The 20,161-nt window shown below is 38.6% G+C and overlaps 7 protein-coding genes across 7 annotated transcripts; 1 reads left to right on the top strand and 6 right to left on the bottom strand.

Moving 5' to 3' along the window:
* The first annotated feature begins 708 nt into the window (after positions 1-708).
* Positions 709-2,420, top strand: SOCG_03092 (myosin II regulatory light chain Rlc1). Its single transcript, XM_013161580.1, has one exon. It carries the CDS (start codon positions 1,029-1,031, stop codon positions 1,575-1,577), a length of 549 nt encoding a protein of 182 aa, XP_013017034.1. The 5' UTR covers positions 709-1,028; the 3' UTR covers positions 1,578-2,420.
* On the bottom strand, positions 2,373-5,013 carry SOCG_03091 (hsp90-like protein). Its single transcript, XM_013161579.1, has one exon. The coding sequence runs from the start codon at positions 4,737-4,739 to the stop codon at positions 2,628-2,630; it is 2,112 nt and encodes a 703-aa protein (XP_013017033.1). The 5' UTR covers positions 4,740-5,013; the 3' UTR covers positions 2,373-2,627.
* Positions 5,014-5,316: 303 nt separating this feature from the next.
* SOCG_03090 (diphthamide biosynthesis protein Dph4) lies at positions 5,317-6,497 on the bottom strand. The gene is made up of 2 exons (XM_013161578.1): positions 6,057-6,497; positions 5,317-6,004 (listed from the first exon to the last, which is right to left on the bottom strand). The coding sequence occupies exons 1-2, from the start codon at positions 6,268-6,270 to the stop codon at positions 5,790-5,792; spliced, it is 429 nt and encodes a 142-aa protein (XP_013017032.1). The 5' UTR covers positions 6,271-6,497; the 3' UTR covers positions 5,317-5,789.
* On the bottom strand, positions 6,450-9,665 carry SOCG_03089 (uncharacterized protein). Its single transcript, XM_013161577.1, has one exon. It carries the CDS (start codon positions 9,196-9,198, stop codon positions 7,339-7,341), a length of 1,860 nt encoding a protein of 619 aa, XP_013017031.1. The 5' UTR covers positions 9,199-9,665; the 3' UTR covers positions 6,450-7,338.
* A 141-nt stretch (positions 9,666-9,806) lies between these two features.
* Positions 9,807-11,490, bottom strand: SOCG_03088 (dynein light chain Dlc2). The gene is made up of 5 exons (XM_013161576.1): positions 11,004-11,490; positions 10,916-10,949; positions 10,833-10,867; positions 10,673-10,769; positions 9,807-10,597 (listed from the first exon to the last, which is right to left on the bottom strand). The coding sequence occupies exons 1-5, from the start codon at positions 11,097-11,099 to the stop codon at positions 10,533-10,535; spliced, it is 327 nt and encodes a 108-aa protein (XP_013017030.1). The 5' UTR covers positions 11,100-11,490; the 3' UTR covers positions 9,807-10,532.
* SOCG_03087 (brix domain-containing protein Rpf2) lies at positions 11,464-12,769 on the bottom strand. Its single transcript, XM_013161575.1, has 2 exons — positions 12,707-12,769; positions 11,464-12,660 (listed from the first exon to the last, which is right to left on the bottom strand). The coding sequence occupies exons 1-2, from the start codon at positions 12,718-12,720 to the stop codon at positions 11,727-11,729; spliced, it is 948 nt and encodes a 315-aa protein (XP_013017029.1). The 5' UTR covers positions 12,721-12,769; the 3' UTR covers positions 11,464-11,726.
* A 110-nt stretch (positions 12,770-12,879) lies between these two features.
* SOCG_03086 (fatty acid synthase beta subunit Fas1) lies at positions 12,880-19,804 on the bottom strand. The gene has a single exon (XM_013161574.1). It carries the CDS (start codon positions 19,385-19,387, stop codon positions 13,169-13,171), a length of 6,219 nt encoding a protein of 2,072 aa, XP_013017028.1. The 5' UTR covers positions 19,388-19,804; the 3' UTR covers positions 12,880-13,168.
* Between the last annotated feature and the right edge of the window lie 357 nt (positions 19,805-20,161).

Genomic DNA, 20,161 nt, shown 5'->3' with positions numbered 1-20,161 from the left:
CTTTTTCGTGATAGTATAATCCAATCGAGGAGCGTATTACAAAAAGTAAACAAAGAACCTGTCCAACAATAAAACCTTGACGTTGGATTTTCGCAGTTATTTTCAGCATTCACAAATACTCATTATTTGAAACAACTTTTTCTAAATTTTTTCAAAGACTTCAGAAGAAACCTGACCATCTAGGAGTTTTACACGTAGTAGAAAGTTCATTTACATAGGAAGGAAAGCATTGTTATGTCCGGTCTTTGGTTGTCGTCTGGCATGAGATATGTTTATCCTTTTTGGCGTATTATTCATTGAAGCGCTTCTTCCATTTAACTGCTGTGATCGGACGGGAGCTGATGATTTCGCCTAGGCGTGACCGAAGACATACCGAGTTCATGGTTCCTCAGCTAGGAAGCTATTTGTAACCATTTCGGTGAAGCGACAATTTGAGTGAAAAATATTAGGAAGCCAAGTAGGAAAATTTTGCAAAAAGAAAAGAAAATTAATACTTAAATTGTATAAGTTGGTTGAAATGGTTCAACTTAAAACTCTTCGATTTTACAATGACAATCTGTTGATAATGTAAACAAACAAGTGAAAAAAATCGTGGCATATTTACGTGCGTAAAATATAACCTATTCAGTCTTTTTTTATCATAATTTTATCATTTATTTAATTATTTAATTTTTTTTTTTGGGGGGGGGGCTGATTCCATTGAGTTTTGGGAATTTCAAATCTCTGTTTATATGCTTGTCGAGACTTAACATTAGAGGAGGGTTCTTCAGCAAGAGGAAAACTTCACCCGTTCCTTTTCGTCTATTGTTTGAAAGGTTTAAACATTCATTTTCATCCTTTTATTACCATTCTTTTATTCTCTTTTTATTTATATTTTTGTTTTTTTTTCAACGCTTTCTACTCAGAGATCTTGCTTTTCATACATTTAGAAAATCTTGATCTGAGCTTCCTATTGAGTTTTATTGAGATTTAATAAATTCTTTTTTGGATAGTCTATTCATATTTATTGCGAAAACACGAATCGAACCATGGCTGCCGAAAAATTTAACACTTTTGGGGAAAAAAGAATCCCTCTATCTTCTAATACTTCTGAAAAAGTAGCGGCCCAAGCTGCTATTAGGGCTTCTTCTGGTGCTTTTGCTCAACTCACCTCTTCTCAAATTCAAGAGCTCAAGGAAGCTTTTGCCTTACTTGACAAGGATGGTGATGGAAATATCGGCGAGGATGATTTGAAAACCATGCTTTCGTCGTTAAACCAAGATTCTTCTAGTCAGATTATTGAGCAAATGTTTGATTCTATCCATCCCCCTATAAATTTAGCTTCTTTCCTCACGTTCATGGGTTCAATGTTATGCCGTATCTCTCCTAGAATGGATCTCTTAGAAGCTTTTGCAACCTTTGACGATACTCAATCGGGAAAAATTCCAATTGGTTTGTTAAAGGAAGCTTTGTCTACGATGGGAGATCGGATTGATGTTAAAGATGTTGAGTCTATTCTCCGTTCTCACACTAGCCATGGAATGTTTTATTATGAAAAGTTTGTAGATGCTGTGGCTGGATCTAAAGACAGTACCTAAGGTTTTTTTTCTCGCCTTTCTTTCTTTATGAGTTCATTCTTCCTTACCTGCTTTGGTATAAATGCTATTTACTAACACGACTCTTTTAACTCGTCATTTAATTACATCTCTCCTATTTTTTATGCCTCAAATCGTAATTTTATTCTTATACAAATTTACCCAGGCTACCGTATGTCTCATTCAATCTTTTGTCTGCTTCTATAGCTCCATGCTCATAACAAAAAGCAAGTACTGATTTGGTTTATTTCTTTTTATTTTGATATTTCAAAATGTAAGATTTGCTTTTTCCAGTATCATTTCAAAGATAGAAGAAGTTGGCTTTCTATACTGACATATATCCGTTATAGATTATGTCCAATTCATTCGCTTATGTCTCGTCGTCGATGTTCCTGTATCTAACTGTTTACCTCCAATTATCTTTGTATATACTCTTCATGGTCTAGTTTCCATCCGTAAATATCCACCTTCCAATTATTTATAAACTCAACTGCACATAAGTTTCTGTATGATGAAACTGACAGGATGCCACACAAAATCGTAATGATCAAAATTTCCTATATAAATTCATAACATGTCCGCCTTTGTTTCAGGAAGACCTTTGACGTACAACACCTATCAATGTTTAGAGTCTACATCTTTCAGCATATATATATGAGCCGACCATAATTTGACAGCAATATGCATCCCTTCACACATCTCAAGACCTTGTTGATTTAATTCTTTGAATAATCCTTCTTACTATTGTAAACGCACAGTACTTCGATGCTGCTCTATCTTACCTCTCCTACTAGATTCCTCACTACCTACTACTACCCACAAATAATGATACAAACAATCAAATACCTACAACTCAAATAGTAGACAATAAACCATTAAATAATATGAAAAGACTCTTTTCTATTATCCAGTCTCTAATTAAATAATTCATGAAAAGGAGCTTTTTAGACGAAATTATTAAACCATACAATACCTGCTATACTGCAAAGTCGTGTACTTCCAAAAGACATGATGCATAGATAACTTGACAAACTTCAGACTGTTTTAGTTGATTTAGTCAACCTCTTCCATCTTGCTTTCAACAGCTTCCTCCTTGGTAGGCTCAGCAGTTTGCTCAGCAACAGGAACTTCTTCCTCATCAATGCTAAGACCAAGAGAAATGAGACGGTTGATGCGACCAGCATAGGCACTAGGATCGTCTAAAGAGAAACCAGAAGACAAGAGGGCAGTCTCAAACAAGATAGTAGCCAAGTCCTTAACAGAACGGTCTTCGGTACCACTTTCATCAACCTTCTTCTTAAGTTCAGCAATGATAGCAGACTTAGGGTTGATTTCAAAGGTCTTCTTGCTAGACATGTAAGCACTCATAGAGGTATCACGGAGAGCTTGAGCCTTCATGATACGCTCCATGTTGGCAGACCAACCATATTGACCAGTAGTCAACAAGCAAGGAGAGCCAACAATCTTGTTAGAAACGGTAACCTTCTCAACCTTGTCACCCAAGATGGTCTTGAGTTGCTTAGCGAACTCTTCGTATTCCTTCTCAAGCTTCTCACGGTTGGCCTTCTCCTCGTCGGTCTCTTCCAATTCAAGACCATCCTTGGTGATGTTAACCAACTTCTTGCCTTCAAATTCCTTCAATTGAGTAACGGCATATTCGTCAATAGGGTCAACCATAAACAAGACATCGAACTTCTTGGCACGGAAGACTTCCAAGAAAGGAGAGTTTTCGACAGCTTGCTTAGATTCACCAGTGATGAAATAAATGTTCTTTTGGTGTTCAGGCATCTTAGTGATATAATCTTCGAAGCTGATCATGTCATCAGTGGAGTTAAGGGAGTTGTAACGCAAGAGCTTGGCCAAAGCAGGACGGTTGGCAGCATCCTCGTGAATACCAAGCTTCAAGTTCTTGCTGAAAGCTTCATAGAAAGTCTTGAAGTTCTCCTTGTCTTCAGCAATTTCACTGAACATATCTAAGCAGCGACGGACAAGGTTCTTGCGGATGACCTTCATAATCTTGTTTTGTTGAAGCATTTCACGAGACAAGTTCAAAGGCAAATCTTCAGAGTCAACAACACCCTTGATGAAGCTCAACCATTCAGGAATCAATTCTTCACAGTCGTCAGTAATGAAGACACGACGGACGTAAAGCTTGATGTTGGTCTTCTTCTTCTTGGCTTCAAACAAGTCCATGGGGGCACGACGAGGGGCGAAGAGAACAGCACGGAACTCCAATTGACCCTCAACGCTGAAGTGCTTAACGGCAAGGTGGTCTTCCCAGTCGTTAGTCAAAGACTTATAGAAAGAAGCATATTCTTCCTTAGAAACTTCATTAGGGTTACGAGTCCAAATGGGCTTAGTCTTGTTAAGCTCTTCGTTTTCAGTGGTGGTCTCCTTAACCTTCTTAGTCTTCTTCTCTTCCTTCTTCTCGGATTCGTCATCAACTTCCTCAATCTTGGGAGCCTTGTCATCTTCCTCCTTCACTTCCTCAGTGGTATCTTCCTCTTGAGGAACATCCTTCTCGACTTCACGGGTAACAACGAGTTGAATGGGGTAAGAAATGAATTCACTGTGCTTCTTGACGGTATCCTTGATGGTCTTCTCTTCAAGATAGGCGAGTTGATCTTCCTTCATGTGAAGACGAATTTCGGTACCACGACCCAAACGAGGGCCTTCAGTGTCCAAAGTAACGTTGAAGCTACCACCGGCAGAAGACTCCCAAATGTATTGTTCGTCGTCATTGTGCTTACTGATAACTTCAACCTTGTCGGCAACCAAATAGGCAGAGTAGAAACCGACACCGAATTGACCAATCATAGAAATATCAGCACCAGAAGCAGCAGCCTCCATGAATTGCTTGGTACCAGACTTGGCAATCACACCAAGGTTGTTGATCAAGTCATTCTTGGTCATACCAATACCAGTATCACGGATGGAAAGAATCTTGCTTTCCTTGTTAGGAGTGATGCGAATGTACATTTCCTTCTCATTGTCCAAGGCATGGGGATCGGAAAGGCTTTGATAGCGGATCTTGTCCAAAGCATCGGAAGAGTTGGAAATGATTTCACGAAGGAAAATTTCCTTGTTTGAGTAAACGGTGTTGATGATCAAGGACATCAACTGGCTGATTTCAGCCTCGAACTTGAAAGTCTCAGTGTTTGACATTTTGAGTTTCTAATGTTATATAAATGATAGAATATCAAATTTCGTAAAGTCCTAAATGAGCTTGAAAATGCGATATAAATGTACTTTTGTCAAGCGATTCCCTCAGTAAGCTCCAAAAAATTAAGGATAATCACTGTTTTATTGATTGAAGTTGTTTCGTTCCTTCGTAAGAGGATTGCTTGCTGCTTTTCCTTCTATCTTTTGCGACGATATGGGGAAACGGTAGAAACTTGGTGGTGTTTATATTGTGTAAACAAAGAACCTCGAAGATTCTAAACCCGAACCCTAGTGCTTAGTGGAAGCTTATGGAAGAAGGAGGAATGCGGTGGCAGAGGATCGGAAGCGAAGAAGCTCGGCTCAGGAGAGTGCTAGAATCATCTAGGTTAGTGTAAAATAATTGGAACGCGTTATTAGTATTGCGCAATGTAAAGAGTAGAACGTTACGTCGATAGACAGTGTTGCTATTAGATATTGCAAAATACTTTAGCAAACGTTATAAATGGGATAACAAGAAACAAACCATTACGTTAATAAACAATGTGTTAGGAAGTATAACAATTAACGGGATTGCGGAACGCTTTCATTTTCTATCTTTCCCGTTGAATTTAGATTGATCTTTTTTCTCTACATACATTATGAGTGATAATTTTGTTAGATGTTTACGAATACTCATTAAAGGAATGATCGAGACAAGTCGAGTTTTTCCCTTCTCCTTAGAAAACGAGCTGTCTGTATTTCTAATAATTCCAAAATTAAACCATAATCTAAGAAAAAGAACATACTCGCCTACTTCTCAAAGAACTGTTCTGCCAATATACTCTTCAGTAAACAAAACGAGCGAGTACCAAGAAAAGTATATCTCAAGCAGTGGTGCTCAGATAGAATTCCAAAGACTAAACCCATAATTCTTCATTGAATGTGTTATAATGTGGTAAATTGTTCAACGCTGTTTTATTTGTTTGATTCTTTCAAGGCCCTTGATTTAGTCAGACAAGAGAAGGTAAACACCCGTCAATTGCCTTTCTAGATATTGCAATAATTTCACCATACTTATTGCTGACTACCATCCGTTTCTACCACTTCGTAAGCTACCTGAATGGTCAAACTGCAACCCAAGCAAGGAATGACGCTTTCTTCGTTTTCCAAGTTCTCTTCTGTTACGACATAGCCTCCTAATTCACCACACCGGCAAGGATAGTAGTAAGAGCCATCCTCCAACTCGTCAAATTCACTTAAGTCAACGACAGAGTAGTATTGAGCGCGGTCTAGATTTGCAAATTAGCGCCGTTTCAAAAAATTCTAGCGTTGCTTGCTTACCAATTTCACTATTTTTATAGAAATTTTCACGTCCTTCTTCACTTGCTAGAATTTGAAAAGCCTCGCGTATTTGGTCAACACTATAACGACCAGGTTGAATATCTTTTCGTTTATCCGGGTGAAATTGCAATAAAGCCTTCCGGTAAGCTTCTTTTATTTGATCATCAGTATACGATTCATCTTTTTCCAGGTTGAGAACCGCATAGGGGTTCATAACGGTTCAAGCTTAATTTTTCTTGCTGAGGACATGGAAATTAGTACCAACAACACGAAGACAGGAAATGTATGCATGTCAAATAAGAATCTTTTTGTAGTTTTTAAACCTTTCTTTTACACGTAATAAACATTTATAAATTTTAGTGCTCACTACATTTCTTTTTTATACAATCCAGTGTTTGTTCTAATTTTTAGCCAAGGATCAACGAAAAGGCTCAAGAAAAGAGTTTGCAGGCCATAGTGAATAGGTATTTCATTTTTGAATTTCGTACATATATACTGTTCTACAAACCAAAGGGCCTTACCCAAGTTTGATGATCTGAAACAAAATCAAAAGCTCTATAGATAGATAGTAGATTAACGAATGGAAGAAGTTTATTTATAGTAATTCCATCTATACAAAGCTACTACTCTTTTCATTCAGTCAACGACCAAGTCTGTAACTATTGAAGAAGGAACAACCAAATAACCGAAATTTTCTTCAATATTCTCATGATCACAAAGTTGATCATTCTTTCTCGAATCCATAATTTATAAACAATATGCCGATCGAAATCGAAATTACCCTACACATAAAACCATTGCATGTCAGCAGTGATTAGAGGAGCAATCAAGCAGCACACTTTCAAAAAGCCGATATATATACTCAGAAGTTTAAGAGACCATTATTACAACATAAAATGCAGAAAATATAAACAGTGTTTCCGACAAGAACAGATGAATGTCCGTTTTATTCGGGCATATAAAAAGAGTGATGTCTTTTGCCAATTACAAGGATTCAATCGTTTATACAAAACAGGATGGTAAATAGAAATCGTCTATCGATCCTTAATATTCAAGAATCGACTTATTTGTACATAGGTATGACCTGATAACGTTCGTCTGGCCATGTATCATGGAACTTGTATAGACCCAAATTAAACGTTCAACAGATAGTAAAAATTAAAGTGTAAAAAAATAGAATAATCGTAACATTAAAAGGCCAACATAATGGATTAATAAGAGAAATTAGTTGTGTAAATTAGGCGGCATTATCCATGATCATATGCAACACGAAGGGTACTATTTAGTTTAGACCATGTTCTGTGTTATTTTGTTGTCTCGTTAAGCTTTCTTGCACTAATGCTTCTATCCATTCATTACCTGCTTCCTGCCGTAAAGATTCAATTTTTTTTCGAAATACTTCTCCAGCATCATTACTAGCCTCTGAAGTTCCAAATTTCGTAACAGAGGATCCCGACTGAGTAGATATTATGTCACTTTCTGCTTGCGCACGTGAGATATCGGCAGAAGGCAACGTCAAATCGACCAGCCTCATTTTACTTGTTTTCTTTAAAGTAGATTTTGTAGGACGAATGACAGCACCTGTATCACTTCCCGCTGATGGTCGGCTACCCAGGTTCACACTTGGGGTTGCCTTCTCAATCAAATACATTCTTTCAAACATGCTAGGTCCCCTTCCATCAAGTAAAATATCTTTGGACTCTGGAAACTCTCGAAAATAATTGAATATCAGTATACGATGTGAAGAATTGGTCTTTGTAAAAGGATTCGAAGCAATGTATGCCTCCTCAAAATTAGTATTTCCAACAAGGCGACGGAATTCAACCGGATCGACAATTAAGTTATCACGAATATCGAGTCTTTGTAAAGTAGGGGCAGCCTCCAAACCAGACAGATCCTTCAACTGATTGCACGCGAGTACAAGTGTTTGTAAACTACGTAGTTCAATGTGATAGAAAGTTCTACAATTAACAATTTTGTTAGAAGCCAAGTTTAGGGAACGTAACTGTGGTAGCTCAGCCAAAGCAGACGGAATTTCGACAAGTTCATTGCCACTTAAGTCCAAAGATAAAAGGGAAACAAGAGGTAAGAAGGTTTTAGGGGATATATACTTGAGGCTACAGTTAGAACAGCGGAAATATAAAAGTTGGCTCCAAGCATTAGACGAAAGTATGCTTTCGACGTCGGATAACTGCTCATTACTTTTGACACTCTGGTTAGATGAATCAACACTACCATCTTTTGATAGGAATAGCACAGACTGAGATAAAGTGCGATGGAAAGTGTTGGAATGCTGAGGGCTCGACTGGTCTTTTGATCCAAGAGAAACCGATCGGCGTAGATTTAAAGACGTCGTTGAAGAACGAACCTGATTAATTGTAGATGATTGATTCAAATTTTGTTGTCTAGATGACCGAAACCGGTACAGGTCAGTATCATCAAGAACCAATTTAATAAGCACTTCAGACAAATCCACCAGATCACAACGATGTAGACTTAAACTCTTCAAGCCTAATGAGAGAAAATTCCACCCATAAATGGATCTCACGTCGTAGCCGCGAACTTCTAGTGAAGACAGATTTTTAAAAACAGTAATGGGTACCGCAGTATCTAGAGGGAATTCTTCAAACTGAGAAATGAGAATTGCTTTCGGATTATAGACAAGACTTAAAAATGGAATTTTTGTAAAGGAAGAATAAATATATCGTATCAAAGAAAGAAATTTCTGTCTGTTCCTCTGCTCTGTCGACTCAGTTGAGGTAGTGGAGAACCGGCTCCACAAAGAAGACACTTGAGATAGCACACTGCCTATAGTTGCAACACTCTTCATGCTCATGTTATCATCAAAATCAGCTTTTCTAGATGCTCGATTCTTCAGGAACGAAGTATAGTCGCTAGGAAATGCTTCGGAATGTAGATTTTCGATACGGATATTTAAAGGACCCGTATTTACATCAATTTCCTCAAATTGAGTCAGCAAAAAATATAAATGGTGAAGAGTCAGATACAATTGAACCGGCTGGTTACTAAAGATTGAGGTACTGATGAAATGACTTGAAGCATTTGCCAAACGCTTCTCATGAGTATAGATATAAGAGGCTAGATTACGGACGTATTTTTCCCCGTCGATACTGGTTCCCATGTTTAATAGAAAAAGGAAAACCTTGGCACGTGAAGAGAGTAACGAACGGATTCAAAGCACGAATATCTATGACCTAGATTTCAGCAGTAATTGAACAATATGAGCAAACATGCAAAAAGAGATCCAGCGAACGAAAACGCCTTCAAATTGATGTTGGATTTCGTAAAGATGAAGGATGGCGGTTCAATGTGGCTTTGTGTTTGTAAAAGAAGGAAGTAAAGCAAGCAATCGCTCTATATAATTCAAGAACTTAATTTAAAATAAAACAAAGCAGTATTTAGAACAAATAACTGTTCGAAGAAGGTGATTATGGATTCTATACCATAAATACGAAATGAGTAAGATGATGGGCGCGTAAGGTTAATTCACTCTTCGTTAATTCTTGCGAAGTGAATTAATCCTTAAAGCATTTAGGTATTAAAACTAGAGAAATGTGACGAATGGAGATCCTTTCAGTAGTTTCAAATGGCTGTACAGAGATGAAGTGGTAGGGATTGGATATCTGAAAAGCCGCTTCTACCAACTAATTGTTTCGGCACTTAGATAGATTCTAAATATTTTGAAAGATTACATTGCTAAATAATTCTACTTGAGAAAAAACAACAACTATTTTTAAAAGCAAACACGGTTGCAGTGCGTGATGAGAATGCTACAAAAAAGTACAGCGAGTTGAATCGAGCTTAACAACTGACAGAATAGAAAAGTAATTTCAATTTCAGTATCCTCATGAGATTCTAGTGTGGTTCGCCTGTAATGGCTCGTTCTTCGACGGTAAAGCTTTATTTCTCTAAAGATGAATTACAATTAACTGAGAGTTTCGCAAACAAACGGAAATTAGTAGAAAATTATGTATATTCTTTCTTAAGACACATAAAATTCACTGATAAATGAGTTACAAGGACAAGCTGTCAGTGTTTTGAGTATTGCCTCACAAAGTTTCTATTCCTGCAATATACCAATCCATCAAGTCACTCGAAGATCCGTAACTTATACTATTTTATCCTCAAGACGTTGAAAAGCTGCTGCTGATTCATGAAAATTCATAATTGACCAGAATAAAACGACACAAGTATTGTGCCAAGCATATATCTTGTCCACCTAATCCATAAGTTAAACACTTTAAAGCCATAAATGGCTTCTAATTTTATACAGAAGGCTGCGTAATTGTTGTAACACAAGTTATTTTTAGGAAAATAATTAAGTTAGATATGCAAGCTAGCTAAAAGCTTTCTGTTTTAGAGACTTCCAAATTAATTAGAAAATAATTCTAATTATCCAAATTAAATAAATACGGACCCACAATGCCGATGCATGATGAAACTTTTTTTTTCTCGTCAACCAGACTTGAATAATAGAAAAGCAATTGTTCCCAAGTAGAAATAAACAAATCTATGAGACTCTGAATATCTTGTTAATATTGACTTCTAACTTAGGTTTAAAAAAAAATTAAAAATAAAAAACAACAAATGCATACCATGTGTCACGTAGGAGCCAAAATTTCTGCCAACGATACAATGCCAAGTTGGCGAGTATTTCTTGTCAAATTCTCTTTTCACAAAAGCAGCAATGTCCTGCACATTGTTCATTAGTCTTTCTGTTTCAACTGAGTCTTTTCTTTCGGTATATTAAAGTACCTTTTCAACTGTAAATTTCTCCATAGCTTGCACAGCTGTTTAAATTTCCATTAGTTTTTTCTTTTCGCACAATTTTAAAATACCTGTATGTACCGCATCTTGCTGCATTTCTTCTTCCTAGTCCTCGTATTAGCAGGTTGTTAAACAACATCCATCAAAATGTTTATATACCATATCAACAGCCTTAATGACCACCATCAATTTAGCGTCGCTTTTCATATGCTCTACTGACGCTTGGTTCATGTCCCTAGAGTCACTTGATTGCATGTTCGTTAATTTCACCTGAGATATGTTTAGGGTAGCAAAATGTTCGTAGTGAACTAAAGAAGAGAATGACAACCAAAGTAAGTATGTATCTTTATATAGACAGTTAATTAGTTTATTTCTAAATTTTTAATTAATTCAAGGTCTCTAAAGATTCTCCGGCTATGTTGTTTTTGTATTTCTTTAAGTTTCTAAAAAAAGGAAATACTTTTAGAGAAGCCAACTACTTTTTGCTCAAAGTAAGAATGCTAATCCAATCGACAAATATAGCAAGTTACTAGTCTTTTTTGTTTTCTTCTTGCAAGTTCATTGCAATTGTACCACTTGTCGAGAACAAAAGAAAGAATAATATTACTAGAGGCTACGGCACTCCTTGTATACTAGTTAACTTCCAAATAAAAATTAAAAATTTATTAAAACTTCCTATAGAAACAATGGAGACAGACACATATTTATGTCTCATTTTTAGACTGCTTCCCAAAAAATCTAAGAAACCAACCGTTAAATTACCGTTATAAAAACCAGGAACCAAATTCAAAAAAAAACACGATTTTCCATATATTTTTCCAAAAATAACATACTTTATCTACACGAAAATTCCGAGGTTGAAGCAAGCATGCGCTTTTCCGTCTACTCAACATCGGAAACAACGTCTTCATCTTCCTCTTCCGATTCATCTTCATCTTCTGCTTCGGCAGCGGAGCGCTTCAAACCCTTCATTTTACGAGTTTGCAAATTGCTGAGATCTTGCTGATCCACATGAATACGGCCAACCTTGTTACCAACCAAGTCAACGTCGACGTTCTTCTTGGTTTTGGGTTCTTGTGTCTTGGGTTTCCTCAAAGCTTCTTGCAGAACGTCTGCTTGAGCAGCTTGAACACGACGAATACTAAAATCGAGTCGTGGCCCCATTTCCTCCAACTCAAGACGAGGAAGATTTGTTTTTGATTTCAATAATTTAGTCGAATACACTCGGAAATTCACTCTTGGTAAAGGCTGTGTTTCATCTTCGCTGGCTTCACCTGCTGAAACAACAATCACATAAGATAAACCTGCAGAATCCAACTTTTGAATGGGTTCACCGCGGAAAAAGTCCAAAAATAATGACTTGATGTGACGGAAAACAGGATGAGAATCAAAAGAAGGACCTTGAAAGAGCATCATGGGCTTCGTACCAGGTACAATGGGTACAGTGCGGAAAGAAGAAATTGGCTTATAGTCAACAATGCCAAGTTCAATCATATCTAACACGTGATAATCAAAAAAGCGAATCCATGCTAAATTGTGAGGTCTCTTTTTATTATGAGAAGCAAACACTGCTAAACCAGCATCGTTTTTCTCAGAAAAAAACTCCAATGAAGAACTATCCTCAAAAGGAAGTATCGAATTCTTCTTTTGAAAATTAACTGCGAATGGCTTCTTCAAAGCGTGCAAATCATGTAAAGCATCAACAACGAGCTGCGAAGTCGCGTTTCCTCTTAAGAAAAGGGCAATTTTCGCTCCCTCCAAGAGTTTAGGCTCGCGTTTATCCATTACACGCTTAGTGCGAGCATTTTTGGGTTTTCTATATTAATTAGTATATCAAGTTAGCAAATTTTCTTTCAACTTACACTTGACGAAGCATTGGTGAAGGACAAGTCCTCACGCTGTACTTACTTTCTCTTTAGAATTGTCAAAATTTGCTGTTCCGCACTATCCACTATACCGAGTGGCGTTCCGACCCATTATCTTCCCTGACCACCAAACACTTCTGCCGTAGAACGCCGCTAGAAATCTATGCAACGGAGACTAATAAATGAATAAAATAATGCTATGCTACAGTACAACATAATCTCAAATATTCTATTAAAATTATCTTATTCAAGTAAATCATAAACCACTGTCTTCATGTAGAGACTGCAGATAACCAATTTTACTTTTAAGTACCATAAATGAAAAGTAAATATAAGCGTATTGCTACAACAGGCAACACACTCCTTATTAAATGAAGACTATATATCAAAATAAGCAAGGAAATTAAGTACTTTTTTAAACCACCTTTACCATGAATAGCAAAAGATTACAAAACAGCTCTAAGAATTATATTGGTCCCAGTTTTGAAGAATCTTCTTAATGCGTTGAGAGCCTGTCAATTCATAGACATTCTGGAAGTATTCCTTGCTAATCTCGAAAGGCTTAGCGGTCAAGTTCGGAATGTACTTTCCGCGCAACTTGGATACATTGATTTGATGGGGAGAAATCTTCCTGAGCAAGTATTCACGGAACATACGAACACCACCGCGCAAGAAAGAAGAGTGGAAAGGAACATCAATCTTCAAAGGAATCGTAGCAAATCCACGTTCTAATTCTAAATGTCCTTGTTCTTCCTTTTGCTTCAAGGTCTTTTCGTGACAACCTTCAACAATTTCCGACAACTGCTCCTTCAATTGATCAATCGTAAGGGTTTCAATTAATTTCTGGAAGTCAATCTTTTGAATCTTAAGGAAGTTCAAAACGTGACCCAAGGTACATAAACTCATAAGATTACCGCTGACGACATATTGTTGGTTTTCAACATTGTAGTTGACAATTTCGAGCAATAACTTAGTTTGCTCGCCAATATGGTCAACAATGAATCGCAATGCAGCATCGGTAAAGGTTGGGGAAACACGAGAAGGATTGGCGGCAACCATACCATATTCAGAGCGGCCCAATTCATCACGACGGACAGCATTTTGCATTGTCAACCCACGAAGGAACACCAAGTCAACTAATGCTTCAATGGACAAAACATCGGCCATAGCAGACAACGCAGAGTATTCACCAAGAGAATGACCAGCAAAAGCACAGTCTTGTTGAGCCAATCCCTTAGCACGCATATCTTCAAAAGCGGCCTTCTCCATTAATGTTAATGCAGGTTGAGTAAATTGAGTAGCCGACAACAGACCCGAAGGATGTGTAAATGTAAAGGAGGTGGATTCTTCAGTGATGGTGTTAAATACAGGAACAACGGATGTAGATCCATCGTCATTAATTTTTTCATAAGCCATAGCCATGTAATTGCTGCGAATTTGTTTACCCTTAGCACCGCCAAAGTGAATCGTAATGTCCTTCGGATTGTTTTTCACAATATCGATGATAGAGAATCCGTAATGAGACAAGAAATGCTTGTCAGCGCTGTCCCAGATTTTCTTGGCAACTGCACTAGTAGCGTACAAGTCCATACCCATTCCTTGTTCTTGAGAGCCCTGACCAGTGAATACATAGGCGGAAACAGGTTGCTCAACCTCTGCAGTACCCATAAGAACAGCTTCTTCAGTTTCTTTGTTTAAGACTTCAACCTTGATTATCTTACGACCGTTGATCATACCGGTATGAGAAAGCTTAGTAACAAGTTCAGTGTTGGGAAGAACCATATTAACGAATGTTACCTCATAATGCTTAACTCTCTCAGGAACATTTTCTGCAGCAAAGGTCTCAACAAACTTACGAGTAGCTGCTGAACTGTACATACCGTGAGTAATACCGTGTGTGCCAGGTAACTCGACAAAGGCAGCGAAGGTAGGAGAGACGTGAATGGGATTGTAATCACCAGAGACATCAGCATACGGAGAGTTGGTAGGAGGAGTAACGAAAACAGGTGAGTAGCCTTCATCAGTAGTTTGAATAACACTATAACCGCCGCTTTCAAATTCAAGGGGTTGTTCGATGGGTTTGGCATTACGCTTAAGGAATTCAATAACTGGATTGCCGTGGCAATCGACGGATTGGAAATCAACAGAAGCAACTTGTATAATAGCCTTAGAAGGCAATTCGGATAGCACTATACCCTTAGTTTGTACGGAACTCTTAACAGATTGATTCTTAAAACGGACGTAAGAATTCAGACGGAAAGTAAGTATAGAACCAGACAAATCTTGACTGGGATCCAATAATTGGAACCAGCTCTTCGATTGTAACACTGCTACATCCTTAGGAGTAGCTAAAGTAAGTTGCATAGGAGTTTCCTGGGTATGCTCGAAAGTGTTCTCATAATCGGTGAAGTTACCACGATACAAGAATCGGCTGATGACTTCAATGACTTCTTTGTTATCACGATAGACAACTCCCTTGACGGTGACAGTTTTACCAGAATCATTATTAACGATGCCAGTTATAGTAGCAGCAGTAGTTACCTTATCACCCTCCACCAAAGGACTTCCAACCATACGGAAGGAGTTGGACAAATGGACAAGACGCAAAAGATCACCATCAATAGCCTTGGGGAAAATGGCCTTGGTAATAGCTTGCCAACCAACAACAATAGCGAAATCCATGGGAGCCATACGCTTGTTGTTGGCTCTATTAGTATAAGCCTCGTTGTGGTTTCCAACAGTTCTACAAAAATCTTCAATCATATTAGCAGTGATCGTGGTTTCAGGACCAGTAAAGGTATCAGCAATAGAAGCATTCTCAGGATAGGGCTCATCAGCGAACCATAATTGCCAGTAGAAGTGCTTAATACGATCATTTCTACCTTCAATGATTTCCGCAACAGGAGCGTAACCAACGGAAGGATCATACTTGAACAAGAAGTCAAGACTAACATTCTTCTTGAGTGCATTGCGGTTTTCAAACATAGACACAGTAATGATGTCGTTGCTTAAACTGAGACGCACAGCAAGGATATGCTCGCCGCATTGAAGCTCGAACATTTCAAGCACCGCATCGTTTCCGTGACCCTTGATAACGACGCGTTGTCCTGGACGAGGTGAAAGAATTCTGCGTACGGGGTTTTGTTCGAGTTTCCAACCTTGGGCAACTCGTTGGGTGGTGAAAATAGCTCTGCGCCATGAAACCGCTTCGCCCGCTAGAAGTTCAAACCAAGCCTTTGCGGAAGGAAGAGATCCAGTTTCAGGTAAATTGTAAATTACTTCGTCCTGTTTCTTTGTAACAGAAACAGAATCCACTGCAGAAGGAGGCAAGTTAACGGGCTTCACGCCGCCGAAATATTCAACGGTAGGAACCTTGTTAACATCTCCACCATAATAAAGATCGATGAAACGTTTAATGTGAGACTCATGGATGCCATCGAGAAGTTCTTTAGCAGGTTCGTTGACCTTCGTGGAATGTCTAACAGCCATAGGACCTTGAAGAATAGCAACACGACCAACGTCTTCACCAACAACAGCCCCAAGGTCTTCGCTTTGCCAAAGAGAATCCTTCTTAAAGAAGTATTCGAAAGTATCGTCAATGGCAGGAATGAAAGGAACAGGCTTTTGGAAAGGATTGGAGCATAATGAGAAGAAGAATTGAACATCTTGGGTATTCATAATTTGTTTATGGGCTTCTGGATAGGCTTCTAGGAAGCGAGCAACAACAGGATATGGATCATTCAAATCTTCAAAGTTTTCAATAAGGGTATGTTTGCCGACTTCCTTAGTGAAACGCTCCTCAATACGACGCATTAAACTACCAGTGAACGTACGTAATGAGACATCAATCCATCTCTTTTCCTTGGTAACGTATAGCAGGTCGACTGTACGATATAAAACTTCAGCATATGTCATCTCTTCAACACCACCAACAGCCTCAAATTGAAGTTTCTCCGAAGACAAACGCTTAACAATTCGAGCAGGGAAATAAACTTTTTGGAAATCATCGTTCAACCGCTTAATGATATACTGCTTCTTGGCAAGCAAAGCAGGAACACGTTTCGGGCGTGGGAGAGCAAAAATGGTATCATCAAGCTCCTTCCAAAACATGATACCACGAGTAGCCAACTTATGGATTGGTTCGCCTAATTCAGACATGACTGTGACGATACCACCGGCAGGGCCATCATAAGTCTTTTCCCAGTCGGCGTTGCTAACACCAGGTGCGGCAACAATTGCTTCCTTAGCGCCCAAAGAAGTATGAGCTTCCTTAGCCACCATGAGACGGGAACCAAACATTATACCATCAAAAGGCATAGCAGGAAGCTTGAATGCAGTTGTCCATTCACCAGTTAAATAAGGTTCAGTATCATCAGCTCCACCAAAACCGCTACCAGCAATAAGAACAATATTGTCACAGCGACGAACGGAAGAGTAAGTTTGCAAAATTGGGGCGTGGAAATCTTCGAAAGAATGGTGTCCACCAGCACGGCCACCAGTCCACTGCATGACAATTGGGAAGGTGGGATTAGCTTTAGCAATATTAATGACAGCATTAATAGCCTCAACAGATCCAGGCTTCAAGCAAATGTATTCAACTCCCAAAGTTTCAATCAATTCATTAGCAACTTCCAAAGAAGGAATACCAGCAGCAATAGTTATACCACGTATAGGGTAACCTTCGGCAACCATTTCGCGAATCAGGGGGACTTGCCATGCAAAGCTACGAGGATTAATGTAAATTAAATTGATGCAAATTCCAGCACCGGGAGGAATATTCAAGGAAAGCTCATGGATGGCGTCACGCATCATATTAGCGCTAAAGTAACCACCACCAGCAAGCTCATAAGCATAGCCTGCGTTAGCGATAGCGGAACAAAAATCCCAAGGAACACTAGTAGGAGTCATTCCTGCAACCCACAAGGGAGGTAAGCCAAGCATTTTAGAAAGTTTGGTTTCAACATATACACGACCCAGTTTGTTCTTGATAAGCTTAGGTCTGTAAAGATTAACCCAGTTGGGGGCAAATTTAACAGACTTGACCTCACGATCAAATAATTCTGTCTTGGAACCAAGATCCAAGGCATCAAAAGCATCTGCAACAATAACGCGAACACCCTGACCGTCTTTGTTAGTACGGGTAAAGCCACCAACACCAGAAACACCACCAGGACCAAAATCAACAATATGAGTAGCTTCTGGGAAATTGCAAGCTTGCTCCCAATGAACAACTTTCTCGGTAATCATTACAGAAAGAGCCATAAGCAAGTCAGATGGTTTCTCAGAGCGGAGATCACCAGCGTTGTCGGTAGAATATACAGGGAATCTTAAGGGAGAAAATTCCAAACCCTTCAAATCTTTTTCAAGTAAAGAGCGTGTAGGGGTTAGATATGCATTATGGAAAGGCACAGAGATGCTAAGGAAACGATTAACGAAGCGTAGTTTTCTTTTAGAGTGGGGAATACGAGCTTGATTTTGACCATCTGCCTTCTCCTTACGAAGGGATAGGTTTAAACCGTACAAAGAGCGAGCCGGACCACTAACAACGAAGCTTTTAGGGCCGTTGACAAGGCTGAGGTAAACTCTTCTATCTTCTGGAAGATGAGTGTTCGTGATTTCAATATGCTTATTCAAAATTTCTAAAGGAAGTTCACGAACAGCTAACATGGGTGAGGGATTGCCCTCAGAGTTGGCGACAGAATCTGCAACTACGGAAGGAGGAAGGGTAGTAGTGGGGAAAACTTGTTGAGAACGTACGCCAATCCAGAATAAGGTTGTCAAAGCTACCTTTGCATTTTCAATGAAAGATTTCTGGTCGGTAGAAGCTGAAACAGCAGCTGCGATGATGACACCTTGAGAATGACCAGTGGCAGCCGTAAAACGAGAAGCAAGCTCGCCAGGATTAAGACCCAATATTTGAGCAGTAACATAGAATTGGACAAGCTGAGTAAGACCAACCAAAGGAAGAGAGACAGGAGCAGTAACTAAATAATCACGCTCTGGTCGCTCGCCAGCGAGCCACTCAAGTACATTAAGTCCTTTAGAATACACTTTAGATGCCTGTTCATTTTGTACAAGAGAGAAAAGGAATTTAGAAAGGGTTTGCACAAGTTCAGAAGCGAATGGAGCATAGACTTCATAGAGCTCAGCTAATTCATCGAAATAGTCTTCATATCCTTGGCCTCCAAAAATAGCAGCTAACTTCGCATGGGGGTCATTCAAAAGCGCGGAGCCGTGGAACTTCATTCCTCTACCAGTTAAAGCTCTAGAACGATAGTAATAGCAAACAACATCTTTTTGAGCTGGAACACTTAAACCCACGTTGTGAACAACAGCATGAACTTCGTTTCCTGCTAAGAAGGTACGTTCAAATTCAAGGGTGATGGTATTTAATAATTGGTTATATTGATCGGGGCTTTTCTCTTCCTTAGAAGCGACTAAACCTAAGAAACGAGCTATTAAATGAAGCTCATGCTCAAATTCTAATTCAGCTCCTTCTTTTTCGACGGCTTCCGTAGATGGAGCGACATATTTAGCTTGGAACTCATCACGAATTTGAGCAGCCAAGAGGTACTGTGAAGAAGGAATTAGGATAGATGGGCAAAGGTGGGCATAAGTCAAAGCCAACGATCTCACTGATTGATGAACGTGAGGAGATGCATAACCAGTCTCAACCATGATTATAGAATAAAACTAGATGAACGTAAAGATCGTGATTTGTAAATAAGAAAAAATGTAATGCAGAATAAACCGCAAAAGCGAAATCAGAAAGAATACAGATGAACGGATATCTGAACAAATTGCGGTATCTCTAAAAGATGAATGCAACAGTTCCAGAAAAGGAAAGTTTTTTCTAGTATAGATCTTTGTTCTAAAGATAAACCAATGAGGACTCGCTTGTTTTTTCAACCTCGTCCCTTTTTATTGATTTTCTCTTTAGTACAGTCTTTACACCGTTGGTACGCGTTAAGAACGGGAAAGATAACAAAGATTGCACGAATTTATGCCAGTTGAGGAACTGTCTCTATATATATAATACAGGTAAAAGATAAGGTATTTCTGGAACGGTTTCCCAGACCAAATCTTTGTTGTTGGGAATGGATAAGTGTAGCGGACGCGTTCAAAGTTATTTCCACACGGGTAAGTCACATGCTACCCAATAACAGAAAACCGAATAAATCAAAAAGACCCTCCAATGTAAATGTATTAGATATCTAATTAGTTAAATTTTAATAGATTTATTAACTTTTCTATGTATTTTCTAAATCGCCATCGCTCTTCTCGCTATTGTGGGGCTCTCTATAAAAGAAGATTCGAGGTGATTTTCATCGCTGTTACTCTTCCAAGTGACACTCGATAAAAACAAATGGAAGGTAGTGTAAATAAAAGTAATAAAGGTAAATAAAATCTCATTCTGTAGCTAATTGACTGAATAGTAATTTAATAAATTAT

The sequence above is a fragment of the Schizosaccharomyces octosporus genome (genome assembly GCF_000150505.1).
Source record: "Schizosaccharomyces octosporus yFS286 unplaced genomic scaffold supercont6.1, whole genome shotgun sequence".
NCBI lineage: Eukaryota > Fungi > Ascomycota > Schizosaccharomycetes > Schizosaccharomycetales > Schizosaccharomycetaceae > Schizosaccharomyces > Schizosaccharomyces octosporus.
Note: the sequence above shows the minus strand (reverse complement) of the source record. Positions and strands in the feature narration are given on the sequence as shown.

Excerpts from the sequence above, each read along its gene's own strand:
- SOCG_03092 (XM_013161580.1), top strand. The coding sequence starts at position 1,029 with ATGGCTGCCGAAAAATTTAACACTTTTGGGGAAAAAAGAATCCCTCTA.
- SOCG_03090 (XM_013161578.1), bottom strand. The coding sequence starts at position 6,270 with ATGAACCCCTATGCGGTTCTCAACCTGGAAAAAGATGAATCGTATACT. Across the intron at positions 6,005-6,056 it reads CTATAAAAATAGTGAAATTG|ACCGCGCTCAATACTACTCT; the intron begins GTAAGCAAGCAA and ends TTGCAAATCTAG.
- SOCG_03091 (XM_013161579.1), bottom strand. The coding sequence starts at position 4,739 with ATGTCAAACACTGAGACTTTCAAGTTCGAGGCTGAAATCAGCCAGTTG.
- SOCG_03089 (XM_013161577.1), bottom strand. The coding sequence starts at position 9,198 with ATGGGAACCAGTATCGACGGGGAAAAATACGTCCGTAATCTAGCCTCT.
- SOCG_03086 (XM_013161574.1), bottom strand. The coding sequence starts at position 19,387 with ATGGTTGAGACTGGTTATGCATCTCCTCACGTTCATCAATCAGTGAGA.
- SOCG_03088 (XM_013161576.1), bottom strand. The coding sequence starts at position 11,099 with ATGCAATCAAGTGACTCTAGGGACATGAACCAAGCGTCAGTAGAGCAT. Across the intron at positions 10,868-10,915 it reads GCAAGATGCGGTACATACAG|CTGTGCAAGCTATGGAGAAA; the intron begins GTATTTTAAAAT and ends AAATTTAAACAG. Across the intron at positions 10,598-10,672 it reads TGGCTCCTACGTGACACATG|AGTCTCATAGATTTGTTTAT; the intron begins GTATGCATTTGT and ends CAAGATATTCAG.